Here is a 22,881-nt window from a genome sequence, read left to right on the forward strand (position 1 = left end):
ATCCTAAAGTATACTGAAATAGTTGCTCTATTTTAATTAAATGAATAAAATCCAACTTCTGTGCATGCATAAAATTATATTAGATGATATTATTGTTTCTGGATGTTAAAATGTTAAAAATACACGTTAAAATACAAAATTATTAGAATTATTTTTAAAATAATGCCCAAGTTTAACAAAGAGAAAATTTTTAAAGAAAATAGTTTTAATAACTAATTTCTAATTGTTTATTTAATTTGTCTTGCCATACTAGTTATTTAGCAAATTACTAGTACTCAGGTTTAAGTGCAGTTTAAAGGATTGGCTATATAATTATGTTAATAAGGCAAGTTAATTAAGCAAATTACTGGAAATATAATTATTTTTTTATTTTTTATAAAATCTGCTTTTATTACCACCAAACTAGATGAAATAAGACTTTCTACAGAAAAAAAATACTGTGAAAATGTCCTTTTTACTTGTAAAACATTCATTCATTCACCTTTAGTTTAGTCCCTTTATTAATCACCCATACACTCTCACATTGACACACATACACTAAGGCCAATTCAGTTTATTCAGTTCACATAAACCGCATGTCTTTGGACTGTGGGGGAAAACGGAGCACCTGGAGGAAGCCCACACCAACATGAGGAGAACATGCAAACCAGCCGGGACTTGAACCATCGACCTTCTTGCTGTGAGGTGAAAAAGTGCGAACCACTGAGCCACCATTTTGCATACTTAAAAAAAACATTCATTCATTTAACTTTCTTTTCATTAATTTAATTTTCTTAGTCCCTTCATTAATCTGGGGTCGCCACAGCAGAATGAATTGCCAACTTATCCAGCATATGTTTTACACAGCAGATGTCCATCCAGCAACCATCCAACACTGGGAAACACCCATAAACTCTTGCATTCACAAATATACACTACGTCAAATTTAGTTTATGTAATTAACCTATAGTGCATGTTTTTGAACTCTGGGGGAAACCGGAGCACCCAGAGAAAGCCCGAAAACACGAGGAGAACATGCAAACTCCACACAGAAACGCTAACTGACCCAGCCTGGACTTGAACCGGCGACCTTCTTGCTGTGAGGTGACAGTGCTAACCACCGAGTCACAGTGTCGCCTACTTGGAAAACATTTGAAACAAAAATTTACATCTCACAGAATGTCTAATAATTTTTCCTTCAACTGTTTAGTAGTGATTATATTAGTTGCAATAATGTTGATGTACAAATATTGTATTGAGCTTTAAAGTCACATGAAAACACATTTATATTAGAAAAACAACTGCGGGAAAAAATTATGAAAAAGCCCTCAATTAACCCTAACCTGCTGTTTCATGCACTCTGCGGTCTTTTTTAATCTTAATTTGGTCACAACTTTGTCCGTGTTTTAGGAAATGGAATGATTTTTCGTGACAAATCTAATTTTGACACATATTGTGGGTAGATGCTTTTATTTATTTATTTATTTATTTTAAACTCAATACACTGGGCAAATGTACTACCTTTTCTTAATGTTTGTGGCTGTTGCACCATTGACTTCCACCATAATGACATTTTTTTTTACAATCAACAGTAAAAATGGCAAATTTTACCTCTTTAACCAACAAATGAAGAATGCATGCTTATATGGTATAATAATTGCATTATGGTGGAAGTCAATTGAGCAAAAACAGCTATTAACATAACAAAGGGTAGTCAATTTGATCAACACATAAGGGTTAATCTGACATAGACACTCGATTTACTTGAAGTGAAAGAATTTGGATCTATTCACAGTAATTGTTCAGTGACATTCGCCTACCATGTGACGTATGGCATCATACAGCAGCTGTCGACCCGATGGCTGGTCAAAGTCTCCCACTACCCAGAAAGTCACCGGACGGATGATGCCATCATCTGCAAGTCACAGAAGAGCAGACACATGGGCTAAAAGGAAATTACACCGCCGAGATGTGCGCTTTTCCTCATGCAATCGAAAAAAGTTGAGTGAAAGTGATGGGAGGAACTGAAACGGACTCTCGCTTGTCTTGGGTGTTAGCAATCAAGAAAGCGAGAGGTTTCCCGAAGTGCCCAAGCGGCACGCAAAAGACAGACAGGCAATTTCAACTGAGATATAAACCTGTAAACGTTTGTAAAAGAAAGATATTACATGGGACCACAGGATAGAAAGAGATTCTCCTTCATCCATCACTCACTGACAGTTCTGACAGATGACAAATGCACAGCTGTGCGTAAATCAATAGCGAGCTTTAGAAAACTTCTTCACTACGTTAAAAGGAAAAAAGAACAAGAACAACAAGACACTAATCTGAAAACTTGGGAAAAAAAATAAAAATCCAACTATGAAAGGAAGATTCTGGGGTGTTTACAATTGCTGTAAATTTATATTCAATTTGTATGTGCAATGTTAATGCTGTGACAAATATTCCTGTCAATGTCCCAATAAATATATCTGCATCTGAATCTGAAAGGTGCTTTCTTTCTTTTTTTGAATATGAACATTGTATTTTTTGAGCACTAACATACAATATTATCCAATCAATTACTAAGAGGTTATGAGTAAAAAAATTTTTAAATGGTTTGATAACATTTAATAAAATTATTGCAATTTCCTTTTTTTCTTTCCTCTGATATTGACAATGTCAGTTGACAGTGATCAGTAGCATGTGATCAGCCGAGGTCAGAAAAGGAGGAAGACGAGATCACTTTACTTTTCTTTTAGCGTAATCTCTGCTTTTTAATAGTTTTCATTCATTAATTTTCTTTTCAACTTAGTCCTTTTATTAATCAGGGGTTGCCACAGTGGAATGAACTGACAACTTATCCAGCATATGTTGTACGCAGAGGAAACACTTCCAGCTGCAACCCAACACTGGGAAATTTAATAGTTTTAATTAATTATAAAACATATTTTTTCAAATTTGTAATATCATCTAAACTTTCAGTTATTAAATTTGAAGTGCCAGACTGTAGCACTAAATAAATGACATAAGAATAGTTGATATGCAGAGGACAATAACAAATGTGCGTCTTGGCTTTATTTATAATGTACATAGAGCGCATGTAGTTATCACATGCAATTTTAATAGCGGAAGAAGTACACGGCCGCATGCATTTAAAATGATTTCATAAGCTTGCATACTGTGAGCGGATTCCTCATACATGCACATTGTAGTACTACACAATATTATTATGTTATATCAAAGACTATAGAATACACAAGACATGTCACTCGTATTCTTTTGAATGGGGAAAAGTGGAACTGTCAGTAGCTGTATCTCATTTCAGAGGCTGCATCCTCTGAAAGATGCATTCGAAGTGCGCTTAAGGCGCGACGAAGGCAGTCTCATTTAAAAATAAATAAATAAATAAAATAAATAAAATAAATAAATAAATAAAAATCGAAGGGTTCTTCAAACACAGCCTCAAAACGCGCCCTTTGTTTCCCAGGAAATGAGGGACAAAACCTGTGAAGCAATTTTTTTTTCTCATTGACATTTTTACAAACTCAAACGTTTGAGTGCTTTACAAATGTTGCTTGCTTGCACCAATTGTACCACTTAGGCAAGGCAAGGCAAGTTTATTTATATAGCACATTTCATACACAGTGGCAATTCAAAGTGCTTTACATAAACAAGAATAAAAGAAACAAGTAAAAAAATAATAATAAAAACAAAAAATAAAACTGATTAAAAAAATAAATAAAATAAAAAATAAATAAAATAAAATAAAACTTAGAATAAAAGTCACAGCACATTCAGATAATAGTTTTTCATTCAGGGGTCAGAATGCTAGTAAACTATAAAGTTGACTAGGTGGTTTACTGTAGCCTAAATGCAAAATGCACTGTCATATTTATGTGTTCAAAACTGTGGGACAAACAAACTAGAGATTTAAAATATTTATACAAATGGCCGGCTAGGCTTTCATTAGAAGTATATTCCTATAAAGGCATTTCTCGCTTGTGCGTGCAAACTATGCGAAAGGTAAATTGAACAGCATGCTGCAGATGTTGTGCGCAAACGTTACGTTTTAAATACCCCAGAATATTCCTTGAAGCAACAGTTAGGGTTATGTTAATGATGGTAATGGAGGCGTTTTCTAACATTTGCACTCCAGCACATTGTGTTTAGATGAGATCAATAGGAAATGGGATGTCAGTTCAGTGAGTATAACAGCTCAGTGCAATTACCAGAAGCATCCCTGGTTGACATCCCTGAAAACAGCAGTCGAAGAAAAAAAAAAAAAAGAAATGAAGAAACAGAAGGCAGACAGATAAATTTAGCGGTTACAGTGTCTAAAGCTAGGTGTACACTGCAATTCTTTTTTTTATAAGTTTTCCACAAGTGTTGCCAGTCAGATTATATGGTAAAGCACAACAAAATCTTGGTTAAAAGCCAACATTAAATGTCTTACAAAAAAAGTCAGGATGTGTAGTACTAGGTAGGGTTGTCACGATATTGGAATTCGTTACCAATCATTACTGAAATTTTAAAAATGTTAATTTCCAGGTAACATGAGCGCTGTTGAGCACATTGTTAAACAGAGCTGATTTGCCATTGTATTCATGTGCTAAACAGAAATGACTGTGATTGGCCGTGAAGGTCATAATTTCACTGAACTCACCGCTGTTTACTAACTGTAACCACAAGTACATGGACATTAGAGCATTTCAAAGTCACATCGATCAGCTGGTTTGTCTTTAAGCTGACAAACAAGCGATTCACTGATGAATTGCGACTTTAAAACGCTCCAGTGTCCCTCTATCTGTGGTTACACTCAGTAAACAGCGGTGAGTTTGGTGAACTGATGACCTTCATGGCTAATCACAGTCATTACTGTTGCAACAGCACACAAATGGCAGAAAACTGACATTTTTTAAATTTCAGTATCGATTGGTAGGTACATAGGTACTCAAAAATGACTCTGATGTTTGTTCAACCTACTTAACTACTTATAATGAGCTGAACACCACAATTATTGAGTTGTTGTTTTTTTTTTTTTTTTTTTTTTTTGCGACATCTTATGTATAACTTAAGTTATAACCCTGTATAACTTAAGTTATACATAGTTATATTAACCCAGCATTTTTACAGTGTATTTTTAGATTTTATGAAGTAAAAAAATAAAATAATGATGGTTTTAAATACAAATACCACCCAATGTACACTGCTAAAAAATCTAGCTGGCTTCATTTTTTTAGTTGAATCAAATTAAGTCAAACTTTGTATAACTTAGAGTTAGTTGAAACCTGATTGACTTGTTAAAATAAGTTAAAGCAACATTAAAATATTTATTGTCTAGACTTTGTCATTATATTTTTATAGTGTAACAAACATGCTTTAAGTATGCCAATGATGCACAAGACGTAAATGCAAGCTTCATAGAGGTGCAAAAATAATTTAAAAAAGTAGTGCAATATGCGTTGTAATGTGGTTGTTCAGACACCTAATAATTTAGCTTTTATTCAACAAATGCAACAGCAAACACAGCATTGGCTTTTCCCATCCAGAAAAGACTGGATGGTCAGTTGGAATCCGATCCAAAGGTATTTACGACACAAAAAAAATGTGCTCAGAACTGGACACAGAGAGCTTCTATAAACTCGTGGGTTAAGACTGATGTTTTAAGGTAAACTTTTATTCTCTCCTTGTGTAATCAGGTGTTTTGCAACAATTCTCTTGCTCCTGTATTCATATGATGGTTTTAATACTTCTGCAATCAATCTTTAACTCTACCACAGCTAAACAAGCTCAAAGATAGTTCATATTTGATGTCCCTGCAAAGCTAATTTGGTGTACTGAACGAATGTTTACATTTCATCTTAATATGTGTGCAACATATTAACATTTTAAGAAACTTGAACATTCCTGCATCAGTGTACACCAAAATTGCAAACGAACATACATTGACACCAAAAGTTAACTTCTCATTGGCCAACTTGGCCCTGGAGGGTGGGTACAAACCATCCTTGTAAAACCTACTAGCCTAAGGCCCCACCCCAGGCCAGAGAAGAACACCCAAGCTAGAAGAAGACTACAGACCAGAAAAAGACTTGAACTAGAGGTCTAAATTAGGACCCGACCAGATTTCTTGCGACGCGGGAATACATTTCCAAATAAAGCACAGGAGTGGTCGGTAACTGGTGTAACTGGAGCGGGCGATCTAACAATATCGCTCCCAACTCCTGAGCCAGCGAGCACACATATGTATGTGTGTGAATGAGAGAGTATGATGCTGTGTTTAGCTTGTCTGTGTGCGTGTGTGTGTGTATGTGTGAGAATAAGAGAAAGTGCGATGCTGTCAAAGTGTGCGTGTCACTTGCTTGGTGCTTATGTGTGTTTATACAGACAGCTTGTTATAGGCTGTCTGGACTTTGTATAGCTCGGTGGTTTTCGTTTTTTTTTTCTCCCCCTGCTCGTTAGCGGAAACAGGGCGCGGTGAGTAAAAAATGGGGCGGGGCGAGCAGCGGGACAACAAATGCTGAATACAAGCGGGAGCGGTGGGGTTCAGACTAAAACCTGGCGGGAGCAGGATTCAAAATTTTGTCAAGCGCAGATCTCTAACTTGAACCCAACACAGAGAACCCTAGAGGACTCCAGGAAGCAGGCGGGGATGCAGACAAAATGGGTTAACCACACTAGCTCAGAAATTCCCATCTTCGATACCTTTCTTTCTTTCTTTCTTTCCCGTTGAGAGTCTAGTTTAGTGCGCCCAAAACCAATAGTCAAACACGACTAGCCATTTTGCTACTTGAAAACTTGAAACGACCGACTCCACCCCACTCCAATCTTGATGAGGACAAAGACCTGATGACCAGCTAGCCACGTGCTCAACAGAGGGAGTTCTCCACATCAAAAATGAAACACAAGTAACACTTCCAGACTACCACTGAACTGGTGTAAAATAATGCAACCCCAAAGAGACAATAAAGGGGTTAAATAGATTATTTTTGATTTATTTTACTTTCTTTACTCTTCTCTACACTTGTATGAATGTGTGTTTGTGTTAGGTGTTAGTTTCTGTTAGTCAATAAAGTGTCATTTTGTATAAATAAAAGTGCCTTTGCATATTTATAAATTGAATGTTTTAAACTTCGATCTTGCTACCTTGCTTAAACATAAATGGGTTTTTATTTTGATGACAATAGCAGTAATTAAAGTCAACAGTCCATTTGAATAATCGCTGGACGATTCGTTCATCTGGATTTAAAGAGTCTATTCTTTTGAAGCCCCATTCAAGTGAATATTCGATTACCTTTGAGCTAATTCGCTACAGCGTGTTGGTTCAGCTCATTTAAAAAATAAGTTGTTTGAACAAATGGCAAACACAATATTATAATTTTGTGTACTAAACTAATACTGTGTGTTTGATTGTTGATTTATAAATGATGGTGATGGCTTAAAAGTGACTGTTTTGTTTTAGGAATTTTTTTTGCAAGATCTACAAAAATCTACTTGTTTTCATAAAATTTAACAATCGGTTTATTTTGAATGTTGGAGAAAAATGGTAATTTGTGATTGTTATTTGTAAAAGTGCTTATAAACAGTTAATAACTTAATAATACGCAGGTAATAAGCCAGTAGTAAGAGAAAGAGAAAGACAAAAAAATGATTCTGAAAGCAATGTCTTTTTCCATTTTTTGCGCAGAATTTCAAGCTTTGGAATTTATTAGGTCATAAAGCCACGTTAATTCTCACTGCATCCAAATGATTTTCATATAAACTCACTTGTATCATGTGTGGACATATGATTCAAAGAAACCCCATTAGAATTCACATTTTGTATGCCGAAGTTAAAGAAGCAAAACTGCAGTGTGCACCTGGCTTTTAATATAGATTAGACTAAAGTAAACAATGACAGACTTCATTAAAAGCCCCCCAGAAAAAAAAACAAAAAAAACTCTCCACTGGTCATGTTGTATAGATGAGCAGCAGGATGGAGGAATACATTGAGACCAACACCAGCAAAATACCTTACCTTTCTTTGTCATGTAATTCATACTGTTGGCCACCGCTGCATTCTTGTCTTTGGCATCCAAAAACAGGAAACGTGCATATTCGTCAATAAAATGATTATCTGGAAAAGAAACAACTTGTTTTTATTTTTTTTGGAGGTCAGGTGATGGCAAACACTTGAGGAGAAAATGAAAATAGGGTCATCCTTTGTTCTCGGTAAGAGGCACATTCGCATTCATAATTGAATCCGAGCGAAGTCATTTCGAACACAGCTATTTGTGAACATTGACTGCTATTTAAGTTCAGTCTGAAATGGGCCTTTTGCTCAGCTTCCTGAAAGACTGCAAATATGCTATTCAAATGCTATTAAAATTCAGTTTCGTATTCCTCGCAAAAAAAAAAATAAAGCAGTTTATGAATATCATTGCCGCAGTCTCATTTGTACGTCTTTGTAAATAAATGGGCTTTCAAGAACAAACAAGACATTTAGCACAGAATTCACAATGAGGCAAATATTCATTCCCGAGAGTCTACATACGTGTTGTATATCTCAAACTAGCTAGTTTACAGAAAGAAAGGCTGCTTATGATTCAACAGAAAAAGAGCCAGAGAGCGGCAAAATATTCAGGAGACATTTTGCTTAATGAATACAGTCAGAACTCAAAAACTCACTGGTGGCGGAAAGGTCCAGATAATTCCTGCTGGTGCTCAGGATTCTGGAATTGATTCGAGGGACCACGTTGGGCTGATTCATGATATAATCCACCACGTCATGATCACTGTTCAGCTCACCCTGAAAAAGAATGCACAAGAAGCATTTTGGATGACAAGAAATAAGACCAAACTGAAATAATAAATATAAACACACTGGTAGATAAATACATTCTAAAAACACTTGTGAGAGTTTTCATTCATTTTTTTTTTCAAATATCCCAAATGCTATATTATTTTCAATCATTCATTCGTTCAGATAAGTCTAGCCAGTTGTCAGTAGGATTTAGCCTTTTTTTGGCTGCAGTGAAATTTTATAATGTATTGCCACTCAAAAATGTTGACCAAAGAGGACACCCCTGGTGACAGACGTGTCATTCTCACCAGATAGACAGTGCGCTGAAAAAAGCTGGTGGTCTCCAAGATCTTGTGCATGACGACCGTTTCAAGTTCATCAGGGTCTAACTGCTCACGCTGTAAAGGCATACCATTATACAACACCACTGGCAGAGGGCCAACACCAGTCTGCTCATAATATGCCTTTCCCTCCTGTGGAGAAAGAAAAGATATGACCTCAATAAAGCTGATAGTTACTCGGAGACATATAAACATTAACACATCCTCTATATTGTGTCTCTTTCAGGCTAAAACATGACCTGGGAGGAGGCACTGCTGAAATGTTCAAAGCTCAAACAATAGCTTGAAAAAAAAAGAAAGAAAGAAAATAAAAACTCACTTTTCTGTTGTTGTCGTAAGCAGAGTCAGGGCCCAAGATGCTGCTGATCTCTACATATGGATATCTCTTCTCCAACACACCCACCACATGCTCCACCTTCAGTTTGTCTCCACTGGGAATCCTATTCATTATCTGGGGAGAAATAAAAATAAAAACACAAATTTGAAAATTTAAACAAAAAATATTAAATTAAAATAAAATATTATATAAAAAAATATATAAATTAATATTAAATAAATCTTAAATATTATAAATAGAAATAAAATATTAAATAAATAAATCCTTATGCAGTTACACTCTTTTTTGGGGTGAAAAACAAAGCAAAACAGAATAGATGCATTGATAATTCATCCTATCTATACTAATTGCATCCAATCAAGCAGTCTTTACAATGAGGACCCTTATTGCTCCAGTTCCACCAAATTCTGGATAGCAACAGCAAGTCATATAGATCAGCAGTCCTCAACCTTTTTATCACCGCGGACCGGTGAACGTTTGACAATTTTACCGCAGAGCAGATTGCTAGGCGACCATCAATTGTTTTCTCAAAGGATGACAAGCTGTCACTCTGTTACAAGTTTTATTTATGGACAAAATCACAAAGCACTGCAGTGTTTGGCTGTTACGTGTTTGTATAAGACAATTAGTCTACCGAAACAGGTATATTCTTTGCAAGCTGAACGGTCAGATCTTGTTATGTGACTTGTGGTGCGCTCTTTGCGGCATTCATTCAACTGTGTCCGTCAGGAAACCACAAAAGCATCACGTCGCTTGCGTGCACCTCCATTGAAAACAAAAACTTGAGTGGGTCCTTAACTAGGCCTTTTCCTCTTGGCAATGAAACTTTCCGAAGACGTCTGTTTCATAATCGTTTTGCTGGTTTTAGGTGAAGCAAGAGAATAAGGTAATTTTTTTAAATTAAAGGATTTTTCAAAATAAAAGACCCTTCAGACTCAAATAATAAATAAAATAGAAATAATTAATGATTTCTTGTGTGGCCTGGTACCAATTGATCCACAAATCATATAAATCTTTCCTTAATTAAGAGATCCAGTGCTGTTATTGAATTTTAAAACTTTACTAGATTTGTCTAATATGATATAATTACTTTAGAGTTGGCCAAACTTTTTTAGCTCAAATCAGACACAAAAGTACATCTAAAAATATGTAATTAATTTAATGAATACTATAAACTACTTACTTGCCTTGCTGCATAACTGTATGAATCAGTATTTTTTAACAAATCACTTAAATGGATGATTAAATGTCTTATAAAAAGTTCACTTGTTTGTTACTGAATGAACGAATATTTTTGAACAAATCACTTCAATGTTTTCTTACTGATATGACAGCATCGAAGGCCATTTGGCCGTCCACGTCATCAGCTATATAGTTGAAAGCTCGAAGAAGAGCCACACCAGGATCTTGCATCCCATCAACATCATCAGAATCGTTCACCACAAACACCACGCCAATCCTGCAGAGAGATAGAAACAGATACAGATTTTACAATCAACAATAACAATAACCTTCAGGACGGCCAAGACAGTGATTTTTTTTTATTATTATAAAGAAGTAGGTACAAGAAAAAAAATTGTCGAAGGGATGAGAATGACATCTGTAATTGACCACATTTGAACCAGCTTTCCTAAGGGAGAACCACAACTCCTACGTATATGTGATACCACTGTGCCACAGCTCTGACTTGAACACAACTGAAACATTAATCATGTTCTTGTAATAACATTCGGTCTATTTTCAGACTGACCTGAGTGGGATGTTGTTGCTGTAAAACATCTCTGCCACTCCGAGCAGCTCAGCCGTGTTCTCATGGGTCGGATCCAGAATCATCACCTGTCAAATACACGCACAAATGATTTGCAGAATTTAGATGTTTGTGGGGTTTATGGTGTGATTTCTAAATGGAACTGCATGTTAACACACCACCTGCAGTCCTTACCAGATTATGGAAGTTCTTCCGGATCTGTCGAATGACTCCAGGAAAAGTGGGCCGCAGCAGTTCTTGCACATTAGAGGGCCAGGAAGCATATCTGCCGTCTGTCTCCAGGTTATTAATCCACTGATGAAAGAGAAAAATGGGAATTATTCTCTCTCAATTATCATTATTATTAATTTCATCATCATCATTATTATTATAGCCTTTATTTTACCAGGAAAGAAAAAAATCTATTTTACAAAAGCGTTCAGGCCAATACTAACAGTACATTTACCACTGGTACAGAAAACTTAATTGCTGAGAACTGTCAGAAAACACAAATAAATAAAAGCATTGGCTCATAGTAGCTCACGTGAACAGCAGGGTTGCGGATGTCTACGGCATAGTCAGAGTCTGAAGGCTGAACGTTGAGTTTGAGGATGTCGTGGATGTATGGCGTTTCTATGAGCAGACTACGCAGACCCTCCATGACCCTTGCCTCATTCCTCAACACATCAAAAACACTGCAAAGCAGCAAACAGCATACAGAGTTAAACCATGTCAGATCAAAACATGCATCGATATATACCTTAGTGTTGGGAAAAAATGAATCACAATTAATTGCATTTAAAACAAATGACAAATTGCATTTAGGTCCACAACTATTTGGATATAGACACGATTCTTACATTTTTGGCTCTATACACCAACACAATGGATTTGAAATTAAACTAACATGTGCTTTAACTGCAGACTGCCAGCTTTATTTAGATGGTATTTACAGGCAAATCAGGTGAACGCTGTAGGAATTACAACACTTTGCATGTGTCTCTTACTTGTCCAAAGTAATTGGACAATTGGCTTCTTAGCTGTTCCACGGCCATGTGTGTTATTCCCTCATTATCTCAATTACAATGAGCAGATTAAAAGTCCAGAGTTATTTCAAGTGTGCTATTTGCATGGAATTTGTTACTGTCAACTCTCAAGATTAGATCCAAATAGCTGTCACTAAAAGTCAAGCAAGCCATCATTAGGCTGAAAAAACAAAACAAACCCATCAGGTGTCTATGTGTTCCAGACTTTAGGCTGTAATTGCCTGCAAAGAATTTGTAACCAATACAAATCAACATTGTTGATTTATAGAGCCAAAAATGTTAGAATAGTGTCAATTTCCAAATATTTATGAACCTAACTGTATATATGCACATTTAAACAGCTGTTCCAAAATATTTTTGTATAGTTTTGTTTCTAAGTTTTTGCTGTGCATAATGTATAATAAATAAATAAATAAATAAATAAATAAATAAATAAATAAATAAATAAATAAATAAATAAAAAATACAAACACACACACACGCATATATATTATGACAAAACAAATTTCTATTTCGGATCAGATTAATCAAAATAAAAGCAATATTAAATTACAATTATTTATTGCATGACACACACAAATATACCTTTCTAAAGTTTTGGGTATTTTTTTTAAGAAGCTTGTTTTACTGTGCGAAAATATCTTAAACTGACCAAAAGGCTGTTTCAAATAACTAATGCTTTGAAATTTTCTATTCATAAAAAAACCTAAATAAACTAGATCCAAAAAAAATTAAGTATAATTGCTATCAACGTTGATATCCATAAATGATACTTAAACAACTGTTTAACCATTTTTAATATTTGTACTTTAACAAATAATCACAAGTTTCTAGTTATATAAAGTGACTTTTTTACATTTATTATTGCAAATATTTATATTGTTGCTACAAATACATTCATATAAAAGAGTAAAAATAAAAATATAATTTAAAAATTACTGTACATGTATTGTGATGATATATTATTTTTAAAATTGCAATAAAAAAATCATTATAAAATAAATCAATATAATAATCAAATATAATATAACAATCTAATATAATGTAATATAATAAAAAACAAAACAATCTAATATACTATAAAAGTAATATAATAGTCAAATATAATTTAATATAATAACCAAATGAAACAAAATAATTATAATAATTTAATCATAAAAATCAGATTATAATATAATATTTAAATATAATGTAAAATAAAAATATATATTACAATATAATAATCAAAATATAATAATCAAAATATAATAATCAAAATATAATATAATATAATATAATATAATATAATATAATATAATATAATATAATATAATATAATATAATATAATATAATATAATATATATTTTAAATGTAATCCATTGTTCACCTGAAAATATCCTGCACATCCAAGTCAATATGGAGTCCATTGATGAACAGAGCTGAGTCTCCAGGCTGTAGCCCTAAAGTCCCCTTAAAATACTAGAAGAGACATGAGAACGTGAGACATTAGGTACGACACACTCATTACCAGCTTTAAAGTAACCTCCCTGAGCCCTTTGGCTTACTAATCCCCGGATAAAACATATGTTTCTGTCACTTCATAAAGCAGAACAGAAGTTGAAAGAGATGCTCAATATGATCTATAATTCAAACACCCTTTTGAGCCTCGGGCCATTTCCACTCTATATATTCATGCTTTTATCCGTGGCCCTCATGTTTGTTATTCGCTAAAGGCACATGTATTAGAGCGAGGGAGCTCGTTAGGGAACCTTAAAGAGCCTCTATTCGTCATGTTTCCCAGTGTGCAATTACAGTGAGGAATGAGGAGCACGTCCGTTACCCGTCCTCATTACGAACAGTAAGAAAAAGCTTTAATCACAGAAAGGAAATGACCGAAGTCACGTTTAAACCGAATTTGATGCAATTACTTCATTCATTTCCTTTTCAGTGACAAAACAATAGTGTTTACGCGCATTACGATATAAAAGAACGAGAAGAAAACAAGCAGCGGAGTGTAGAAGATTGAAGATCCTTTCTACCTTCATATACTTTGCAACTGATGTCCTTTCATTTCAGACATGAAAAAGGAGAAGACTTTTCTTGGTGAATTATGAGGCTAAAACAAAGACTTGACTGGGCTTCTTTTTTTGAGTCCACTATCTCAGCGGAGCAGACAAAAAAAAAAAAACTGTAGTGAATGAGAATACCTGCTGACGCCACAATTTTAGGAAAAAAGACGATAAAAAAGGACAATAGTGGCCCTCACCTTTTGATTCTCCTCAATCTCCTTACGGATCTCCGAATTAACCACCGTTTTTGTTATGGACCTGAGAGAGGAGAGAGAAATGTGAGCGGTGAAACTGAGAATGATTCATTAGTTCATCACAGTGATGCATTATATTCCAACCTTGAATGCACGGCTACTATCATCTGCATAAAAATGTCTGCACTGACTTTTTTTTAATCAGTGCTGTTTAACTAGATGGCGATGAGATTGCTTTCATCGACGTCATGCGCGTCTGCATTCAGACATAAGGCTTTAAAAAATAAATGAGTATAAAAATACAGGATGAGTAAGAGCTGCAGTTAATTGCTATAGGTGATGTATGAGCACAAATTATACTTCATGATGTCAAGGATCACTTGAACAAAATTGCATTTTAGTGTGAGCCACACATTTAAAATATATTTGCTAACTATTGAAAAAAAAAAAAGAAGAAATTTTAGCTCCACTGTCTGGACCAAATAAAACATTTTATTTTGCAATAGAACTGCTGACAAGTCATTTTCCGCCTTTAAGTGTTAACTAAACCTAGGAATGCTAAAACATCCACTAAGGATAAACTTTCTGATGACTTGGAAACGAAAATGCAAAACTACAAGTGCAAATAGGAATAAAACAATAAACAGGAGGAAAAAAAGTGAAGTGAAATATCACACCACATCTTATACTAAACATGATATTTCATTCCTGGTTATAAAGTTATAAAATCTCAGCCGAACAGAACAAATTAAAGGGTTGAAAATTAAAATTGTGTTTTTATTTACTCATATCATGTCACATCGAATTTCATTTGGGGAAAAAAATTAGAACCTTTTAAATCAAAACTAAGAGATTTCAGTCTTTCCATTGAAAGTTTATTCACCTAGACTTATGATAGCCTAACATAACTCTTTATTTTTACCTTTACCTGTAAGCTATTATATTATTTTAAATAAAGTGGAAAGAAATAAGGAGAATAAAATATAATTTAAACCACTTGTTTGGTGCTGAAGCCATGATATGTCATTTATGTAAACGGTATCATTGTTTAAACTTTAGTGATAAAATCTGTAACAGCAAAACTGTGCATATTATTATTACTATAAAAAAAGATTATTACTGCCAAAGTAATATTAAATAAGTGAATAAATAGCCTAAATGAAAGGAACAAGAGGGACCAAAATCATTCACCAGGTCTATTGCCCCCCAATGGGACTAAAATACCCCCTCAGTTATGACATCCTGGCGCCGGGCCTGGGCGTGAGTGAGTTACTGCCTGACTGTTTTATTAATTTCTATACCATAGTTAATTTAAAGCTTTTAGTGTTTTTCACTGGAGGATCAGAATGTTTAATCAAAATAATTAACTTGTATTTGGAAACACATTCTTTAAGTGTTTGAAACATGAAGAGTGTGAGAAACTGATGACAGAATCTTTATTTTGGGGTGAACTAAATCTTTACAAGTTAAATATATGACAAAGCTATGTGAAGCAGGACTTTTTGTCAACATCATATGTACTGCTGCTTTATCGTGTGTGGTTTAGACAATCATATTCATGTTTGTAATGAATGGCCATTTACCTGGCTTTGGTGGGAAAGTTTTGGCTCAAATCCTTCATGACATTGAGAGCATCCACAGAGGGAGCTGCCAGGATACGAGCAGCAGTCTGAAAGCTGAGATCTTGAGGAGGACAATAAAGAACACGTTATCCTAACTTACATTTCTGCTCTTGAAATACTGAAATTGAAATAGCCATGACCTGTATACGGTATGCTGATTTTACCAATATAACATATTATGAATTTGATGTGGCAAAGCTTTTTTTCTGCACCACAGGGAAAAGTGTGTTCAACTCTGCGTGTGTGTGTGCTCAGAGGTTTTGCTAAATGTGACTAGTCTCTGATGAGTTTACCTTGATAGAGCAGTAATGAGCTCTGGGCTAGAGGGAGCTATGTTTGACAACCACACAAGGCCAGCAGAACCAAAGCTAATTAACAACGCTTGCATACCGTCAGAATGAGTATTGTGCTACCCAAGTGCTCCCTTAGTCACAGGTACTGAGTTTGAAAAGCCTTGAAGTATTATTATAAGGGGGTGCCAAATATTGGTAAGAAAGACTTTAAAAAATAATAATAAAAAAATAAAGTATTTCTGAACTAATTAAGTCTTCTTATGTGCCTTAAGAGCTGGTAAGGAAGCAAGCAATTAAAAAGGATTTGATGGCAACTATGATTTCAACTTCTGGGGCAAAGCAGCACAATATGAATAGCTGCTTTTGGTTTGCTTTCTCATAAAACTTTCCATAATAAATAATACATTGGATAAGCAGCCAGATAACAAGCACTCTCTTTTTCTGGCCAATCAAATGCATTAAATCATATCTGATTTGATTGATTTGATTTGTGTTACGCTGATTAAATGCATTTTTGACCACCTCTCAATGTGGTAGACAGTGGACAAGGTCAAAACATTTTAGACCCTGTATATACTTGTTTGTACTGCATTATAGACCCTGTATATAACTTGTATATGTCGTGTTGGGCATTGTCCACTTTTGATTAGACTGGCAAAAATGTGGCATGAATCCGGTCTCTCTTTTTTTATTATTATTACCCAGGTAGGTTTTTGTTTAGGTTTCAGACTCAAACTAGCCATAGTACCTTATAGTATGGTTTTATCCTAGTCTGAAGGCCGCAAACCAACACTGATTCAATGAGTTATAAACAAATTGACATGTACACACATCTGACAAAGCAATGTCATCCTTTTTTTCCTCAAAATGAACACTATTTACAGTGAAAGCATCTTTTTTTTGTCAAAATTGGCCAACTTTTGATACTTTATTTGTTATATTACATTTAAATGGATGCTTAATATTATTATTTTTTATTCAAATCTCAAAAAAAGATTAAATATTCACAAATAAATTAGTTTATTGCCTACTAAACCTTTCGCAAGATAAGTGTTTCCCATTTTGTAAATCCTTTAAATAAATAAAAATAAATAAATAAAAATAAATAAAAATGTATAATTTTAAAAATAAATTTAAATAAATAAATAAAATAAAATAAATAAATATTTTATAATGTTATCTCCTTATATAAATCAACAGAAAAGTGAATTATGCTGGCGCTCCCAAAAGAAATTGATCAAACCGACATGCTTTATGCTTTGTGTGGCTGGCTGTTTCCTGCATGTGTCATCCTTCAGGCTGCACGCACTCCAGAACCAATTGTAAATTCTATATTAAACCCAGAGTTAACAGAGAATGTTCATAATGAGTGTTTTGAAGCCACCGAATCAGATCTTAACTAGGTTGGATTGGTGTGGTTTATCAACTCAAAACCTACTCTGCAACTCAAGTATTCAGTTCATGCAACAGGCCACTAAAGCGAATGAGAAGGAATTAAATGTGAATTTTATAGATGTCAACAGTTCAGAAACACCCACCTTGCATTTGCCAGACTTTGAGTGGAGCCATTTCATTGGTACTCTCTATCAAATGCTTCCGGAGCTCCTTCAGCTGTTCCTTAAGTTCAGGGTAAATGGTTCTGTAAAATTCAACAGTATGTGCTGCTGTCAAACATAATCTCAAACATTAGTGTGCATGTTAGTCAGTGGAGAGTACTCTTAAATAAGCATGAGCCTTTTAATTACTTGAGTTTGCCAAAAAGAAAGCCCTGCACTTCATCCACCGGATCATTTTCACCTATTACCGTTGCATTTGCATCAGCGCCAGCTGTAAAAAGCAAAAGAAAAAACATTAATAAGTTTGCTACATTTAGGAATATCTTTAAAACAGTAATTTTAAGCCACAATAAAAAAAGAAATCTGGCTGATATCATACCCTGAACTTGTGTGTCGTCTTTGGCTTTGTACTCCTGGTTTTTGATGGCCAGTTCCACTCCATATCCAGACAGGTGTACTTTACTTTTACTTGGGCTCTGCATGGATGACACAATATGCGGAAGAGATTCGTATTAAGATGAAAATACACTTTTATATTGACTAAAATAATAGCAGTTTTACTTCTTACAGCAAGAAAGTGCCGCAGAACATAAGTGATCATGCCCTTGTTGGCTTTTGAAAGCATCAGTTGATGGAGTCTGGAGAATTCTTTGGTGCCCATTTCAGCGTACAAAATCACAACTGGTGCATCAGGATTGGCTGAATGGTATCTGTGATCACCTTTGAACAGGTTTGGCTTTGGCCTGAAACGAAAATGCATTTTGGATATTATTCCCTGAAATAAACTCCAAATTAAATGTTTTTTATGTTTGAAATGACATCACACCAGTTCATTTTTTATATCACTGCAGTAAATTGGGTCTCTACTTTCTATACAAGTCTACACTAATTAACAATATTTTCAAGCATACCCAAGAGACAAGTCATTTAAAGATGTCATTTGATGTCAGACATCATTCCAACAGGCTTACTAATTAGAAGAATAAACATACTGAGAATATATATATATATATATATATATATATATATATATATATATATATATATATATATATATAGTATAATACTGGATAAAAGGCTACTTATTATGGGAATATATACATATTAGGAATTTAAGAAATAAGCAAATAATAAATTATAGTATAGAATAATACTGTATGACAGGCTACAGATTACCTTGTTGCTACTCACCGTTCTAAGGCATTGTCCAGCATGCCTTGTAGTCTTTCAGAATCACAAGATTTCTGTCCGTGTACATTAAAGAATGCTTTACAGCCAGATGGAGGAGGCTCATTGGATGCAATCTGCATAAACAAACAGCAAGATTTAAGGACATGACAAACAGGTTCTCTCCAGATATTGGTTTACATTACATTAAACAGCCACCCTCACCTGCTGGAAAGAATGGATGGTGGATGAGTAAGCCCTCAGAGATAAGGAGAACTTCAGCAGGTTTAACTGCACTGGGCTCAGCAGCTCACCAGCTCTCTTCAGGATCAGGTCATAGTAAGCCTGATCCGTGTCTGAAATATAGAGAAAGAGTCCTGTAATCTGACTGGCTAAATGCATTTCAAGAGCAACTATTTTAATTCACTATAAACAAAGATAGTTTACTCAAAAACGCTCATAAAATTCTTTCAGCATTCTTTCGACTTTTTTTTTCTCCTGAACCCTGGTACGCTTGCATCATCGAGCTTCTGGAGTGTGTTCGGCTGTTGTTAGGTGACGAACACAAAAGCAAAGCGCCAAAATAGAAAGACGTAAGCACATTCTGCTTTAACTGAGTCTTTTGGTTTTGGACATATAGAAAGCGATTCGCGTTCATTCATTCATTTTCTTTTTGGCTTAGTCCCTTTATTTATCCAGGGTTGCCACAGCGAAATGAACCGCCGACGCGCGTCCATCTACCACAAAATATTTTAAATGTTCAGAACATGACGTAATGTCTGCAGAAGCTATTTTTAAGAAGTCAAGCAGACATTATCACTGTGATTGCCCTGGCTCAAGCCCGCTGGTACGATTGCAGAGTTTGCGTGAACTGTACCCCAGACCACCTCTTTCAGGCGGACTAGGGTACAATTCACTGGTGCACACCCAAGTTCAGAAGACACATTCAAACTAGCTAAGCGTACTGTACTCTGACATCAAACGAACTTAGGTGTGGACCAAAAGTGCTAGTGTGAAAGCACCCTTACCTCTCCACTTTTTCCCAAACCTTTTTGAGTTTTTTCTTCTGTTGAAAACATAAGAAGATATTTTGAAAAATGGAAGCCCTTCTTTTTCTAATATTGATGCCAGCAGTTAACAATTTCCAACATTCTTATAAATATCTTTTTTTTTTTCAACAGAAGAAGAAACTCATTAAAGGTTTGAACACATAATAATAAACCTAAAATAAACATCCAGGTGCCATCCAAGTGCTGAGAGCGACATTTAGATGAACATGGTGTATATGTTTGCACAATCGCTGCAAATTTCTGTTGTGAAAACAAAGAATATTTTAAATATAAACTACACATTTGCATATGCAAGACTATAATTTGATTTAATCACTTTCCTTGCATGATACATTAACGCTACAGAGGAGCATGTTTCTTATTTATTTATAATAAATTTATAATAATTATAATTTATAATTATTTATAATAATTTAAAAATTCTATTTAACTGAGCGAAGTTTTTTTCAACACATTTCTAAGCATAGTTTGTTCTGTAGACTATCGAGAAAAACTAGCTTAAAGGGGCTAATAATTTTGCCTCTAAAATGTTTTTTTTTAAGAAATGAAAAACTGCTTTTATTCTAGCTGGAAAAAAAGACTTTCTCCTGAAGAAATAATATTATCAGACATACTTTGAAAAGGTCCTTGTATTATATTATGCATTCTATTTAAAGTATTTTTTTTAAATTGCATAAATGTGTGTTTCTTGCATTAAAGCATGAAAGAATGAATCTTCAGTGCAAACACTGCATCCATATAATTCCACCAAGCAAAAACGCTGCAAATCTTAACCATAAAATAAATGAGTAAAATAAATAAAGTTAAATTAAGATTGTTGCAAATGATCTGCAATAAATAAATGCAGCCCATATAATATTAACTTACTACACAGAAAATTATGCAATTAAACACACAACATTTTACACATTAGAGTAATAACAGCATAACAAATATCATACTGACAGGCATCAGCATGTCTAAAATATGAAATGAAAAGATCAAATATTACCATCATGATCATTCTCAATGTTCTGGTTGGCTTCCACAAAGGCCCAGAACTTGTCCTGACTCTCCTCGGCAAGGAACTCGCTGTAAAGTACAAATCATCTTATACTGTTTGCAAACTGTAGCCTGTCCTGAATGTCTTACGCAGGGAACAAACTGTAGAATATTATGGCATCATATAATGTGGAGGTAAACATTGTTTGGTCATGCAACGTGCATTGAAGCTAACCTGGCTTCCAACAGGAGAGGTGTCGAGGGCCATTTAGTAGTCAGTGTCGTTGTAACTGCTTTTGAGTCCCCATTGACAGAGTCGACAGAGCCCAGAGCCAGCAGTGCAGCACAAAACAGCCACATCTTTCCACAAAATCCTGAGAAAGTGAGACAGTTTAGTCGCGTTTTTGCTAGAGGAGAAATGTAACTACAATAACGCCATAGACGCTGAAGAAGGTAAACGCTTCAAATATGGAAAAGAAAGTGAAAGAAACTTTGAAAGAGTCCTATTTTCACTTTACTGAATTAAATACGTCACTATAAAACATAAAGACGTAAAAATACAAACGTAGGGCATGTAAATAACGCAGTAATTGAGCATATCATTCATACGTTTCTGCTTGTTTGTATTTCACTTCGTTTGACAGATTGGAGAGGACAGCGCGAGTTGACTCTGAGCCAATCAGAGCGCTCAGCGTGGACATCGAGATTAGCTTCATCCAATCAGAGATCTTATCGAACGCAAGTTCCGGGTTCTCTTTAACTTCCTGCATTATAACTAATTCTCTCAAAGCATGGTTTTTACTAGGATGAATGAAATTTTAATTACCTGAAGCTGGCGCTTAAAATGCAGTAAAGCAACTGATTTCGTATTATCTACTCTACTTAATCATAACGAACGACTGCTAAACGTTTTACACATTAAAGGGTGTTTCAATACTATAGCGTGTCTTTGTCAAATACAGAACATCCATAAAATACTTCTTAAATAGAAAGAAGAGTTTAAATGAGCTCACTTTTCTTAGTAGCGAATTAGCAGTATAGGACTTATAACTGTGCAATCATGACTGATGCATGCATTTTTCTTCAACCCAGATGCAAAATGCTCGAAGTGATGTATTCACACACACTATTGTTGCAACAAATGCAACGCGGCAGAATTATGAGGAGGTAAAAGCGAGGAATCATACCAACACCGGCTTCGGAATCTGCTTCGTGAGTTGCCATGTTTGGACGGTATAAGTGGCCCATGCTATGGTTCATGTGTGGGTCCTCTTCTCCGTGCCTTTTTAGAAATACAATATTAAGCATGCGAGAAATCATCTTTAATATTATATATTCAAAAAAAAATACAAGTACGCAATATTTTGCAACATATTAAAATATATGTCAGGAATTTAGCTAAGGGGGGAAAACACACGTGTTACTTAAGTGCTTTTTGTCGCAGGCGATTCATTAGACAGCTTATCCCTCACAGGCGCCATTTTGGCTCAACAAGACAGCGCGTGAGTTTCTAATATAACGTGAGAGAATGGAAACTGGATGTAACGATAATACGTTTAGCTCATGGTAAAAAAAATGCAGCATCTTTTCATTTGATTTCCATCCCGCAACTGTGTGTGATGACTTTTTGTGCGTCCTTTATATTTAAATAATTTATTAATTGCTTATGAAAGGGTAAATGCCCCCCATAATTTATATGGTATCTAGGCTAGTGTCAAACACAAACTCTTCTTTG

At 34.8% G+C, this 22,881-nt stretch overlaps 1 protein-coding gene across 7 annotated transcripts in view; it reads right to left on the reverse strand.

The window, feature by feature from the left end:
• uggt1 (UDP-glucose glycoprotein glucosyltransferase 1) overlaps window positions 1-22,383 on the reverse strand; it is a 55,836-nt gene extending 33,453 nt beyond the window's left edge. Inside the window, exons 1-22 of one of the 7 annotated variants that reach the window (XM_021480334.3) lie at window positions 22,334-22,383; window positions 21,382-21,520; window positions 21,157-21,236; window positions 19,321-19,451; window positions 19,120-19,232; window positions 18,497-18,671; window positions 18,308-18,404; window positions 18,118-18,199; window positions 17,911-18,011; window positions 16,041-16,140; window positions 14,461-14,521; window positions 13,582-13,673; window positions 11,713-11,863; window positions 11,364-11,483; window positions 11,172-11,257; window positions 10,745-10,880; window positions 9,404-9,535; window positions 9,052-9,216; window positions 8,629-8,749; window positions 7,979-8,077; window positions 4,191-4,214; window positions 1,800-1,894 (exon numbers count right to left, since the gene is read on the reverse strand). In XM_021480334.3, coding sequence (XP_021336009.3) covers window positions 1,800-1,894; window positions 4,191-4,214; window positions 7,979-8,077; window positions 8,629-8,749; window positions 9,052-9,216; window positions 9,404-9,535; window positions 10,745-10,880; window positions 11,172-11,257; window positions 11,364-11,483; window positions 11,713-11,863; window positions 13,582-13,673; window positions 14,461-14,521; window positions 16,041-16,140; window positions 17,911-18,011; window positions 18,118-18,199; window positions 18,308-18,404; window positions 18,497-18,671; window positions 19,120-19,232; window positions 19,321-19,451; window positions 21,157-21,236; window positions 21,382-21,520; window positions 22,334-22,370 — 2,337 coding nt within the window. In that variant the 5' untranslated portion in view covers window positions 22,371-22,383. 7 annotated transcript variants of the gene reach the window in all.
• Window positions 22,384-22,881: the final 498 nt, after the last annotated feature.

Source organism: Danio rerio, chromosome 2 (genome assembly GCF_049306965.1).
Source record: "Danio rerio strain Tuebingen ecotype United States chromosome 2, GRCz12tu, whole genome shotgun sequence".
In the NCBI taxonomy this organism is placed as follows: Eukaryota; Metazoa; Chordata; class Actinopteri; order Cypriniformes; family Danionidae; genus Danio; species Danio rerio.